A 13,191-nucleotide genomic window follows, 5' to 3' on the forward strand; every position below is an offset into this window, starting at 1 on the left:
CCCAGGGGGTCTAGAAACATGTCTGGTAACGGCAGCAGGGGAGCAGTCACTCAGCCTGGTCACTAGTGTAAGAATGTTTCAGGGGGCATCTCTAAGATGCCTTCTGTGAGTATTTTTCATTAAATCCCACACTGGCATCAGTGTGGGTTTAATATGCTGAGAAGTTTGGTACCAAACTTCTCAGTTTTCAGTAAAGCCATTATGGTACTGTGCAGTTCGTAATTGTAGGAAAGTGGGTTACTTTTGCAGTAAGCCCCCCCCCCCCCCCCTCCCAACCTTATGCCAGACTACTGATGCACTTTGAATTGATCTGCTCTGGGTCCCTGCCAATCAGGTTCCCAGGGGCTGTGCGCTTTCCCCAACACGAACCCAGTTGCCATTTCTAGCCCCAGGTAAATGGAACCACAGCTACCCAGGGCACTGCGACCAGGGAAGACCAAGAGGTGCAGCAGGTATTGTGCCACCCTTAAAGGCCCTGTACATTTACACACACCATGCATTTGCAGGCTGTGTGTTTTGGTGCTGAACAAAGTGAAGAATCAACATGGCACACATCATGCCTACAACCCACTGCCCTGACATAGAATAGTCATTCCTCTAGCTGGGTAGGGACCAATGGGTCCATTCCCTGGGGTGAATGCACCCCCTATAATACCATCCTCCAGTGTGAGGGGGAGAAATGAGCCTGTCCCTGGTTGTCTGAGTCCTCCCATCTGCAATGGCAGGGACTGACAGTTGTGCTTCACCCTGCCTCCCCCACCTGAGGGGGGAGTTGGCAGAGGTGGGCCCACCTCTCTTCCTCACTTGTTTTTCCCGCTGGTTCTCCCGCCCATAGTGGGGGTCAGAACCAGTGGAGACCAGTTGCAGGAAGCGGCAAAAGGCCTGGGGAAGCTCACAACGGCAGCAAACCTTTTAAGCTTCTGCTTTGTGCACCCTGCCCATCCTGGGGATGAGGCTTGGCACCTCGTTCCAGGAGGTGCATTTTTACAGACCCCAGAGAGCAGCAGGCTCTCGACCCAGGGGTCTAGAAACCTGTCTGGCGACAGCAGCAAAGCCATTATGGCACTGTGCAGTTCGTAATTGTAGGAAAGTGGGTTACTTTTGCAGTAACCCCCCCTTTCAAACCTTATGCCAGACTACTGATGCACTTTGAATTGGTCTGCCCTGGGTCCCTGCCAATCAGGTTCCCAGGGGCTGTGTTCTTTCCCCAACATGAACCCAATTGCCATCTCTAGTCCCATGTCAGCCCCTGGTAAATGAAACCACAGCTACCCAGGGCACTATGACCAGGGTCTAAGGAGTGCAGCACTTATTGTGCCACCCTTAAAGGCCCTGTACCTTTACACACCCTGCATTTGCAGGCTGCGTGTTTTGGTGCAGAACAAAGTTAAGGGTCGACATGGCACACATCATGCCTACAACCCACAGCCCTGACACAGAACAGTCACTCCTCTAGCTGAGTAGGGACCAATGGGTCCCTTCCCTGGGGTGGATACCATCCTCCAGTGTGAGGGGGAGAAATGAGCCTGTCCCTGGTTGGCAGAGTCCTCCCATCTGCAATGGCAGGGACTGATAGTTGTGCTTCACCCTGCCTCCCCCACCTGAGGGGGGAGTTGGCAGAGGTGGACACCTCACTTGTTGTTCCCTCCGGTTCTTCCACCCATAGTGGGGGTCAGAACCAGTGGGGACCAGTTGTTGAAAGCAACAAAAGGCTTGGGGAAGCGCACAGAGGCGGCAAGCATTTGATTACTCTTCGTGAACCCTGCCCATCTTGGGGAAGGAGGCTTGGCATCTCGTCCCAGGATGTGCATTGTTTCAGGCCCAGAGATCAGCAGGCTCTTGGACCAAGGGGTCCAGAAACATGTCGGTTGGTGGCAGTTGAAAGCAACCACTCAGCCTGGACTCTAGTGGTAGGTTAGTTTTCAGGGGGCATCTCCAAGATGCCCTCTGTGTGCATTTTTCATTAAATCCCACACTGACATCAGTGCGGGTTTAATGTGCTGAGAAGTTTGATACCAAACTTCTCGGTTCTCAGTGTAGCCATTATGGTGCTGTGGAGTTCGTAATGACAAACTCCCAGCACATTATACTCTTCAAGGCATTACTGCACTTACAATGTCTAGGAATTGGCTTAGACACTGTGGGGTACAGGGCTCATGCACCTGTACCCTCACCACTGGTATAGTGCACCCAGCTAGAGGGGAGGCTGATCCATGCCACAGCAGTGGGTTGTAGGCATGGCTCACAGGGATGTGTGCCATGTCGACTCTTCACTTTGTTCTGCACCAGAACACGCAGCCTGCAAAGGCAGTGTGTGAGTGTAAAGGTACAGGGCCTCTAAAGGTGGCACAATAAGTGCTGCAGCCCTTAGAGGTCTTCCCTGGTCACAATGCCCTGGGTACCTGTGGTACCATTTACATGGGGATGACCTGTGGCCTGAAAGTGCCAATTGGGTTTGTCTTTAATGCAGTTTTAGGCAAAGAACATAGGACCTGGGTACCTGATCGGCAGGAGCCCAGGGCACATGCAGTCAACGTACATCAGCAGTTCAGCAAAAAGTGGGGGCAACCATGCAGAAAGAGGGCGCTTTCTCACATGTATCCATTAGATTTGCTAGACATTTCCGTGGAGACCAGCAGTGCATAACCACGTAGGTCTACAAAGGGAGACCTGAACACCAAATCCAGTGGGTCACCACTGGATCTAAGAAATAGCTTGCCAACCCCAAATCGATCATTCACAACTGCAGCAGTGTGTGCTCTCAATTGGTCTGGTAGAAGGGGAACCCCTGCCTGTGCAGTCTCCTATAGATAATTAGACTAGCTTGCTAGCAGGCATATGTTGCATAAACAAAGAGCCAGTCTCTCTGATGATTACTTATGCACCATCTTGCTCCACTGAGACATTCCAACAGACAGAGCAGAGGGTAAAGAGACGGTATTAATTCTAGAGTTATCACATGCCTAAAAGTTCAAGCTCTTCAGGTGACGGATGAGGACAGGAGGTCGGGGTCACCTGGAGCATGGTAATGTCAACTAGAAACATGGCAATGGGCAGCTGGGTGGAGACTGCATTACTTCAGGTAATCAAAGTGTCTAGAAGAACCCCTCATTAAAAGGAAACCATGATTTTGAAGTGGAGGAACTGCGCTGGAGAATTTGTATCAATGTTAGTCTGCAGATTGCAAAGAAAAAAGCAAGGAATTCATTCCCGTTGCATAACATTACCTTTTAATAGTGTCCTCCAAATGGATCGCCGAAGGACAATCAGGGATGACCTCAGTCGAAGTAGTGGAGCGAAGGAAACCCAAATAGGAAGCTTCAAGGGTGTGTGCCTCACTACTGACCTTCTAAACCTAAAAGCCCTCAAATGAAGCCTGAGCAAGACCAGCAGTATGCCAACGGCTGGCCTTTCCTGTACTTTCCACTGTGTCCAAAATGGCTGTCTCTAGTCCACGACAAAGGCAGTTGCAGAACTGGCACAATGGATAACATCTGTACCAGCGGCGATACCAAAATAATCAGCAAGGCTTTGGTTCGTAAGGGATGGTCTGCTGGGGAATGCACTGGGGTGGAGGCCACCAGATTAAGGACCCATAGGCAATTTGGGGCTCCAAGGCACACCAGAGGGAGATGGAGCAGGATGGAACATGGCCAGCCAACTTGGGAGAAAGCTTACATTTGAGAGGAAACATCAGTAGGAGAAGGAAAAGCCGGAAGGTTATCAGGAAGCACCAGACACAGAGCTGGAATTGAGTCCAATTCAGGCAGTCAGGAATTTCAGGTACAATTATCCATCAAACTACACAGTTTTTTCAAATGGATCACCCCTATATTTCAAGTGGATCTGCTGGTATCTGACTTTGAACACTAAAACACTGCTGAACAGCTTCCAGTATATTTTCTCAGACACCCTAAGAATTTTGGTTAATTCTGATTGACATACCAGACTAGTTAGCCAGGCTAGAGGAATATGGCGCAGGAAATGCACTAATAGCATAAAGTTCAGAAGTCGCATATGGCTGCAGTAACTCAAAGCATGACAAGGTTGCAACTGCAGCAGCCACAAACTAATGCCAACACAAGTCAAAAGTGAAATGTTCTTACAATTGGAAATGCGTACTTTCTAAATTGGTTCAGGACAGCATAGATTTTGTGCACCTGCATTTGCCTCAAAATAAACCTCCGCCAACTCAGGTAACAAGCCATGACAAGTCAACTGAGGACATGGTGGTATGGAGTTCAGGAACAGCTTGGCTTTTTTCCCCACTTGAAACGAACACTGCCAAGTAGGCATGGCAATACACCCATCTGCTACTCCACAATCATAAACATGCCTCAATTGAGCAGTTTGGGATTTTTACCAAATTGCACGAGAGGAAATGTTTGGGAATTCTCCATTACTTACACTGTCCTTATAAGCTGCCCTTTTCACCACAGAAATAAGAGGGTGGCAAAGTGAGGAGAATGGAGAAGTTATCGCTGTATCCAGTTGTATCCCCTGTATCTAGCTAGAGTGTTGGGTCAAGGAAGGATAGCAGTGGCAAACAGCCTTGGACACTTCTGCAAAACTCTCCCTCAAGCATTAAACTGAGACACACCGATAGACCAGAAAATGAGACAAGCACTGGCGTTGCCAATAGGTCTTGCAGTAAGAAAGTTGGAGCTATTACAATTGCAAATAACAATGCCTTTTATTTTTGTTTTCATTTTAAAAACATAAAGGGCTTTGTCATTTACAAAACCAATAGCTCCAACTTTCCTACTGCGAGACCTATTGTGCACTGCACAGTGTGGGTGGGTGAGTGGCGCTGCGTGGGTGAGTGGCGTTGTGTGGGTGAGTGGCGTTGCGTGGGTGAGTGGCGCTGCGTGGGTGAGTGGCGCTGCGTGGGTGAGTGGCGCTGCGTGGGTGAGTGGCGTTGCGTGGGTGAGTGGCGTTGCGTGGGTGAGTGGCGTTGCGTGGGTGAGTGGGGGGGGCGGTGGAGAGGCAAGCAGGGAACAAGTTAAACAAGTTTTAAAAGGAGACGAAACTGAAAGCCTTTGAAGTACACAGGCATGCTGTGACGGAGGTGTGAGAGGTCTGGCAGGGATGATGTAATGCACATTATGTGCGTGTATCCTGAGGAATAAAAGAATGCTTGATAGCAGTTATTGTGTGGCGTAAATCATCTGAAAGCTCCTGGGTTGGGAAGACGCTACACTTCCCTGCAACATGTCACATCTTTTATACAAAAGGACCATGCATGCTTGTATTTTGTGGTTCATATGTAAAAGGTTGAAGGCAAACTAAAAGCCAATGATGCGCATCGCAGTTATTTAAAATACTGGGACTAGTTGAAGGTATTACACGTGGCATTTGGTACGCTTGGCAGCAACTCATCATAGCCGATGATTGAGGTTTGAAGAGAGGAAAGAAAATTTCAAGTATTAACTAATACATTCAAGTTGCATGCGCTCTCATAATACACCTTCAACACATGAGTTTCCTTATTCTGGCCAGTGCGACGCATTAACTTTAAGAAAGGCGCTCTCCCATGTCTGGATTGCATCTCCCAATTGGATTGCAATGATACAGTGGACTACGTTTCCCAAGTGATTGTTAGTGCCAAAGTTAACCTTCAGGGAAGAGAAAACAATGATCTGTTCTCATCTTCGGAGTTGCTTTTCCACAGAGCGGGCACTTTAGACCTCGTCGAAGAGAGTGTCTAGGAACACTTATGCCTCCAGACCACAGAGGGCATATCGATCACATTTCGTGTTCAAAAAGGTTCACCTTCAGATTGGAGGCGATGTCCAATGTCCGGCATACATTTCCCAGAGGGCCTTGCGAAGCGGTAGGTTCACTGCTAGAGAAGAAACTGTCTATTCATTTGCCACAATAGATGTATGCCATTGTGTAGCGAGTCTCTTCAGAGATAACGTATGGCATACATCGCTTAGAGTATAGTGAGGTTACACGCCGTCTTATGTTACGGTGCTGCTCGTGGTTAGTCTACAATACCTAGAGTGCTGATGCATGCTCCAGCAGTGTTGTGTAACGGGGCGTATCAAAATTAAGAAACTACAATTTCCGGCATGCCTCGGTTGCAAAGAAGCTGAGAAGTGTTTTACTTACCATCGAAAAAATAAAAACAAGCGTTGGCAAAGCAGGCAAGTCTTCCGTGCTGAAAGTGAAACCAGCCCTCGGCATTGCTGTGGTGGGGGAGGGGGGGGGGGGGGGGGGGGGGGGCGGGGGAGAGGCAAGCAGGGAACAAGTTAAACCAGTTTTAAAAGGAGACAAAACTGAAAGCCTTTGAAGTACACAGGCATGCTGTGACGGAGGTGTGAGAGGTCTGGCAGGGAACAGATGGCCTGGCCGTGAAGCAGGGGGCGGGGCAGCGCTGGGGAAGCCTGTGGGAGGGTGATTGATGACTTTGATGTGGGGAGGGAGGAGAGCCTTTTGCGAGCCTGCAGGAGAAATGCTGCTGATGCGCATGCATGTTTAATCACGTGATTCACGCGAACTGCATGAAAACCGCGGGGCTGAAAGCCCTTGGTTTGACGATTTTCGCCACTTGAATTCTCGCTCCGCTCGATGCGCTTGCGCGCATCGATAGGTCACGGGACCTAAAAAACAATGTTAACATTTATGTCACTCCATCTCGTCTTGCCACCTCACTTTAAAGTTTGATAATGTGGTATGAGCAGATTGGGGAAAGAAAATGGAGAGATTGAATGGCCAACCCTACTGCCCGACACATTTGGGTATCAGCAGATTAACATTGTAAGGTGATTGGCTAGGAGCTATTCTACTGATCAGGCCACCCCACTGATCCAAAATGGAAGGACTGCAAGTGGATCGGCCATCTCCTTAACAGAACATTCAGAACATTCAGAAATTCAACAAATATCACTTTATCTGCTGCATATCAATACTGAAGCCCAGGAGTAAACACAGGGCCATCCCAAGAATGTGATTATGTCCAATCACAGGTTAAATGAAGAGAGCAAGCACCACAAAACTTCCACATACTGCCACACACAACCGAGAGGCAGTTGTCCATTTCCTTTTGAGATGGAAGCGACAGGGTTAGCCTACCTAAATAAATAAAAAGCAAAATTGCAGCACAGGAACAGAAAAATTGGGGTTACATTTATATGCTTTTGGATTGAAATATTTTTTATAAGGTGTATAAAGAGGCTCTTGGGGCATTTAAAGGGTTCAATCCACATTCTGAATCCAAGCACTACTTAGTAAGATAATCCAATCCTATTAACATTACAATACATGCAGTAATATCCGACACGCACCACAATGTTTAGGAAACTATTAAAGGTCCTCCATTCACACTGCCTACACATATCGGCAATCACACTCATGATTCAATGTGGCACTCTGGTTTGTCAGAAGTTAGCTCAATGGTTTTCCTTACCATCCTTAGAGCCTTGGCAAAAGACTCCATTGCAACAGATTCCTTTCCTGGTGTTCTGTTAGCAAGGTCTGTGACAGCGTGAGCCATCAACATTTCTGAACAACCTAAAAAGTAAAATGATCAAAAAGGTCAACTCTTTATGAACAAGTACTGTTACTTGGATGTCCTGAAAAGGTATACAGATGTATTTATTCCGCAGTACTAACCTCCACCGTAGACAGTCCGATTATCTTTAACAGTCTGTGCTAGAACACATAGGGCATCATGAAGAGATCTTTCAGCTTCATCAAGGATCTGCTGTGTAGCTCCACGTAAAACTATAGTACAAGCTTCACCTAAAATGACAAATAGTAATCAGTACATGTGTTTTGGGTCCACAAAAAGCTATTCATGGATGATGCAAGCTGAAAGAGGTCTGACATGCAGTTTACATGGCAATTATAACGGTTTAGTAACTGAAATATTTATTTGTAATACTGGAATATTTCATACCCTTCACTAATAACTGACCAATCACTCTTCACATATGCAAGCTGAGTATGCTACTTCTTTCTAGGGTATGAACTCCCACTATAGCCATCATTTGTGGAAGGTAAACAGGACATCTAAATGCAAGACTCATCATTAACAACTCAACTTTACTTGGCTTTCGCAAAAAAACATAAAAGTCAAATAAACAGTATATATACACAAGAAATCATATGTAAAACGTCTACCACGTCACATCAAATACTAACATGAATGAAAATATACTATTAGATTATGTTTTTTTAAAAGGGCTCAAAAAGAATACATAAAACTACATACAAGATAAAAATGCTATCAAGATCACATCACATCCACCCCTAAAAAGCCTTCAACTGTTAATCACAGCCTAACAGCGGATTTTAAAAAGCTAAGAACATAAAATACAAGATTGCCTGAAAGCATTTGTGAAAATGTAAAGGCTGGACGCACCTGCCCAAAATGAGCCTTTTTTAGGATCTGGATGATATAGGTCTTCCTGAGTAACATCTTAGTAGCTACAAAACATTAGAAGTGGAGCATGTTCTGGGGAGACCTACCATTGCAGCCACGCGTGGGGGCGAGAAGATAAAGGTCAAAACAGAACTTAGTCAATAAAAAAACTATCATAGGAGTTTGGTATTCCTAAAAGATATGGTTTTGTAGCTTGCAGTTTTCAAAATGATGAACCTACGCAAGATAGACTTTTAGTTCCAGGTCTTCCCCCCACATCTAGGGTCCAAGGACTCCTTTACTCATTCCAGATCCCTTCAAACAGGTCGATTCAGAGTTAAAGAATAAGTCGGCTCTCCCCAAGGCTTGTAAAACACTCCTTAATATAGTTGGGCCAAGGGATATGATGAACGTGGTCAAGGGCCATACATGCCTTCAAAATCAGAATGTTTAGGGCAGTCTCTTTACTGAGCCATATCTTTATCCACAGTCAGCTGACATGAAAGGCAAAGTTGCTTCCAATTAAAAGAATAGGCTAATCTGGGGCAATGTCCATACAATCTTTGGTAAACTTCTATTAGCTGCATTCAGACACCATGCTTTTGAGTGCAATGATGTTAAGAAAGGATACCGAATATGCCTTTTCAGTGTGAAAAACAGAATTAGTTTGCAAAGCAACTTCTTGTGTGGTCTCACTGATATCTGCAGATGGTCAGTGTATTACAAGAGCAATTATTCAGTCCCTGAAATGTCAGAGCTGGATTAGAAATATTGGAATCAGAGATTGGAAGAAAAATCTAAACTGCCAAGTCCATTGTTCTGGGTCATGGCAAGTTCTTTTTCGAAGATTTTATTTATTAATATCAAGCACCCAGTTGAACACTGGCAAAACTTGGCAGTAAAACCTAGTAGATTAATTCGAAGGCACACTGTCCCAGACAAAAAAAATTAAAATAGTAGGACCTTAAACAACCAGAGGAAAGACTCTGGGGTTTCACTATACTCTGTGCATACTATACCGTACTTTGGTATAGTATATACAGAGCCAGCTTCCTACAGCAGGTGATATCCTTGGGTTCAGAGGTGAAAGGTGGATCCTCTGGGTTTTTCCGGTGAGGAAGGAGGTGATCCATTTAAGCACATCCCTTGGGAGTCTTTCAATTCGGTATGTAGTGGAATACAAGGTCTATGGCTGCAGAGGGGTCAAGGAGGATCAAAGCTGCTGTTTCTCCTTGGTCAAGTAGGGTTCGTTTATCTCAGGAGCTGCAATCAGGGCAGCTTTGGTGCGGTCATTGCTGCAGAAGTCGGATTGGAAGGCGTTGAGCACCAACAATCAACTCCAGGTGTGTCAGGAGTTGATTGTTGGTGATCTGTTCCAGTACCTTGGCACGGAATGGGATCAGGGAGATTGGCCTGTAGTTTTTTAATTCACTGGGGTCAGGGAAGCATTTTTTGAGTAGTGGTCTGCCTTTGGCGTGTTTCTAGGCGTTGGATAATGTTGCAGTGGTGATAAAGGTTTCGAGTTTGGTGGCAAGTTCCTGGTCGATCCTTTGGTTTCCGAGGATGCAGATGTGGTACGGACATGGCTCTGTGGGATCTCCCAAGTAGATCGATTTCATGGTGAAGGAGGTGTCCTGGGTGGAAAGGATGTTCCAGATCGTGAGTATGTGGTTATGGTGGTGGCATATCTGTCGAGGAAGTCTGTAGGTGGGGGTTGGGGTTTGAAGGTTTCGTATAGGATTACGATCTTGTGTAAGAAGTGTGTGTGGTTGTCGCACAGCTCCTGTAAGGGTGAGATGTATTCGCTGGCAGCCCAGTTGGAGAGCCTCTTAACAATATTGAAAAGTTCCTTGGTGTTGTTGGCGACAGTTTTGATCTGTGCGGCAATGGTGGTCTTCTTTGTTCCCCTCAGCAGGCGGTGGTAGAGGTTGAGGGAGGTCTTGAAGGCTGCCCTGTTGGAAGTGTTCTTGCTGGTGCGCCATTCCTCTCCAACGGTTTGCGGTTTCTTTTCACTGTTCTGAGTTCTTGGGTGTACCAGCTAGCCTTTTTAGATTATTTGATCTGGATGTTGCTCTTGATGGGGACAAAGCTTTCTGTGCAATTGGTGATCCAGGCGTTGAAGTTTTTCACTCCCTGTTCGAAGTTGGTGGCAGTAGCTGGGTTGGAGGTATTGAGGGCATTCGCCCAGCTGGTCTCTGATTTTGTTCCCTCTCGATGGGGGCGTTGGTAATCTTGGGGGTGGTGGTGCGGGTGCTGGAGATGCTGAAGTGGACGAATGAGTGATCTGTCCATGTGAGTTCTGTGACATGACTATTTGAGGCAGCTTCTGGAGGTAAAAATTGGGTCATGTGTGTGTCCTGTGGTGTGTGTGTATAGGGTTGTGGACAATCTAGGTCAATCCGAGGCTGCTCATACTGTTGAGGATATGTGCAGTGTCTGTCAAAGATAGTCAATGTGGAAATTTAGGTTACAGAGAAGGATGCATCTGAGTAACTAAAGCACTTAAAATTGTAAACAGCTAAGACTTACCCATAGCTACACCTGAGAAGTGAATGAGCTTGTCTTCCCCAATCAGAACTTCTTCAATAAGCTTACAGCTTCCCAATTTTACCAATTCTGGATGATCAAATGTTGAAGCAATTTCACCACCTATAAAAAGACCAAATACATTAACGAGTACCACTACTTTTGGTCAATGTATGCAGCATGATCAAGAATTTCTTTTTGGTAAATTAACATTTTATAAGCAAAATTTGAATCACTAACGTTAAGTACGACAATAAGACATGCAATAAAGAAACATTTAACAGTTTTCATATCAATGTACGGTCCCATGCTCCACCAATCGCCTTCACTACCTCTATTCAATCATTCCACCATCATGGCCACCTTAACCCTTTCATTGTGGAGGACAAGACATTCATATCATTTAACTTACATCAGTACCCACCACAAGTACCTGTATGAAGAGAGGTGTGGCAACCGCGTGCTTTAAAACTTTTATAGATCCCTGAGCTTTACCTCACAGAATGTGAGGAATATCTGTGATTCTAGCCAAAGTTTGAGTATTACAGATCATTTCGGGTTGGAAAACATAGTGGGATCCGTGCAAGTCACAACACCCTGAACTTCCCTGGGTGACTAGTTTTTAGAAATGCCTTGGTTTCTAGCTTTCTCTTTGTGGCTGTTGAGCCTAGGCCACAATACCATAGCTATTCACACTGCCAGAGTGGGTGAAATTTCAAGGCAAAATGTTGAGGTCTCCACTTAGCACTTACTTTTGTTGCAGACGATAGATCACCCACAAAAGTGAGGCACTGTTTTTCATTGGAAGAAGTGTGGGAACGCACAATAGTGCTTTGTAATAATCAATTGAATTTCTCTCCATTCTTGACTCTCAAATGTAATTGTGCAAGAAAACATCTTGAACAATACCCGCTAAATCACTCCGTAGACTGGATAAGCCAAAATTCAGAGATGTACAAATAACCAGTTTTTCTATCTTGGACACATTTTGAAAATGAAAATGGTTGCATCATGCTCCTTTTTCCTTCATTAGAGGTTACCATATGAACTGATGCATGGCTGAAACACAAAATATAAACTGCAGCTCAGCTGTTGGCACTGGTATTGCATGTTTTTGGCAAACCAACAAAACACATCAGTTCACCCCAACAAGGGTCTGTCAGACATAACTGCATTCTACTTTTGCATATAAGCCATCAGAGCAAATAAAATGACAGATAAAACCTTTCCCACTCATTTTTTCCATTAATTTTGATGTCAACAATTAGTTTGTCCTCTAATAGAATTCTAAATTCTCTCAACATTTCAGAAATATTAGCTTTTTAGGATCACACAGGTTACACTCTTGCTTTACAAACTACAACTAGGTAGAAAAAAAAGGAAAAATGTATTGGCACAGGAAAATAAAATTTCAGCTTTTGTATTTTTCTCTGCTTGAATGATGCGAAGATGGTGATCTTAGCACAGCAAACCTTTGTTGATGTCATTTGCAGACAAAGAAAACGCTTTCTTCCACAGCAATTTTTGCCCCATTCTTCAAAGAAAAAACGAAAAATGTTGCCATATTTTGGCTATTTTTCCTGCTCCTTCCAGGGAAATCCACAATTCTGCGTACATTTATAATCCCCAGCAGGAGGGGGGAAAAAGGACAGAAATCTGTCCTGGATACATTTTATGTAAAATGACTTATGAAGGCTTAAGTACAAAGTATTTCAAATATAAAAATGAAAGGGTTCAGCACAGAGGGTGGAAAAGCCTCAGCAGCCAAGGGGTAGGTATGTTTTTTGTGGTTTAAATTACGCATTTATAAATACAAGAAAAACTACACTTCTGTGGTATTTATTCTAAAGGTTTTAAATAAAGACAGTTTTATGGTGCTCAGTCAACTAACAAGATATAAATGCTATTCTGGCTATAGGGGGAAACATGCAGGTATAAACAACTATAAATCTATGAAAAACCACTCTAAGTTTAGGGTAATTCACTGGGGTAATTCACTGTCAATGCATCCAGTCAGTTAACCTTCATTGTATAACCCAACCTAATTCCATACCTGTAACTAGAGCCAGGCGTTCTACGCCAGCAAAATCTGCATGTTCTATTGCCATGACTCCAGCAGCAGCAAACAATTGTTCAGGATAATTATAAATCAGCTGCCTAAAATAAATTTAAAAAGTGTTGGGTAAAAGGAAGTACATTTTCAATCAACATATCAAACATTTTTAATTTGGGGGATTTTATACCACCAATATACAGATAGTCTGCTTCATGGCACCAAAACAAGAAGATATGACAAG

General features: G+C 44.8%; 1 protein-coding gene across 1 annotated transcript in view; it reads right to left on the bottom strand.

Annotated features, from left to right (window-relative positions):
• Nucleotides 1-13,191, bottom strand: part of CCT2 (chaperonin containing TCP1 subunit 2) — a 190,573-nt gene that overhangs the window by 80,592 nt on the left and 96,790 nt on the right. The window contains exons 10-13 of the mRNA XM_086918137.1: nt 12,948-13,051; nt 10,898-11,017; nt 7,618-7,746; nt 7,412-7,515 (exon numbers count right to left, since the gene is read on the bottom strand). Coding sequence (XP_086774263.1) covers nt 7,412-7,515; nt 7,618-7,746; nt 10,898-11,017; nt 12,948-13,051 — 457 coding nt within the window. The remainder of the gene's footprint in view (nt 1-7,411; nt 7,516-7,617; nt 7,747-10,897; nt 11,018-12,947; nt 13,052-13,191) is intronic.

The sequence above is a fragment of the Lissotriton vulgaris genome, chromosome 1_1 (assembly GCF_964263255.1).
Source record: "Lissotriton vulgaris chromosome 1_1, aLisVul1.2, whole genome shotgun sequence".
In the NCBI taxonomy this organism is placed as follows: Eukaryota; Metazoa; Chordata; class Amphibia; order Caudata; family Salamandridae; genus Lissotriton; species Lissotriton vulgaris.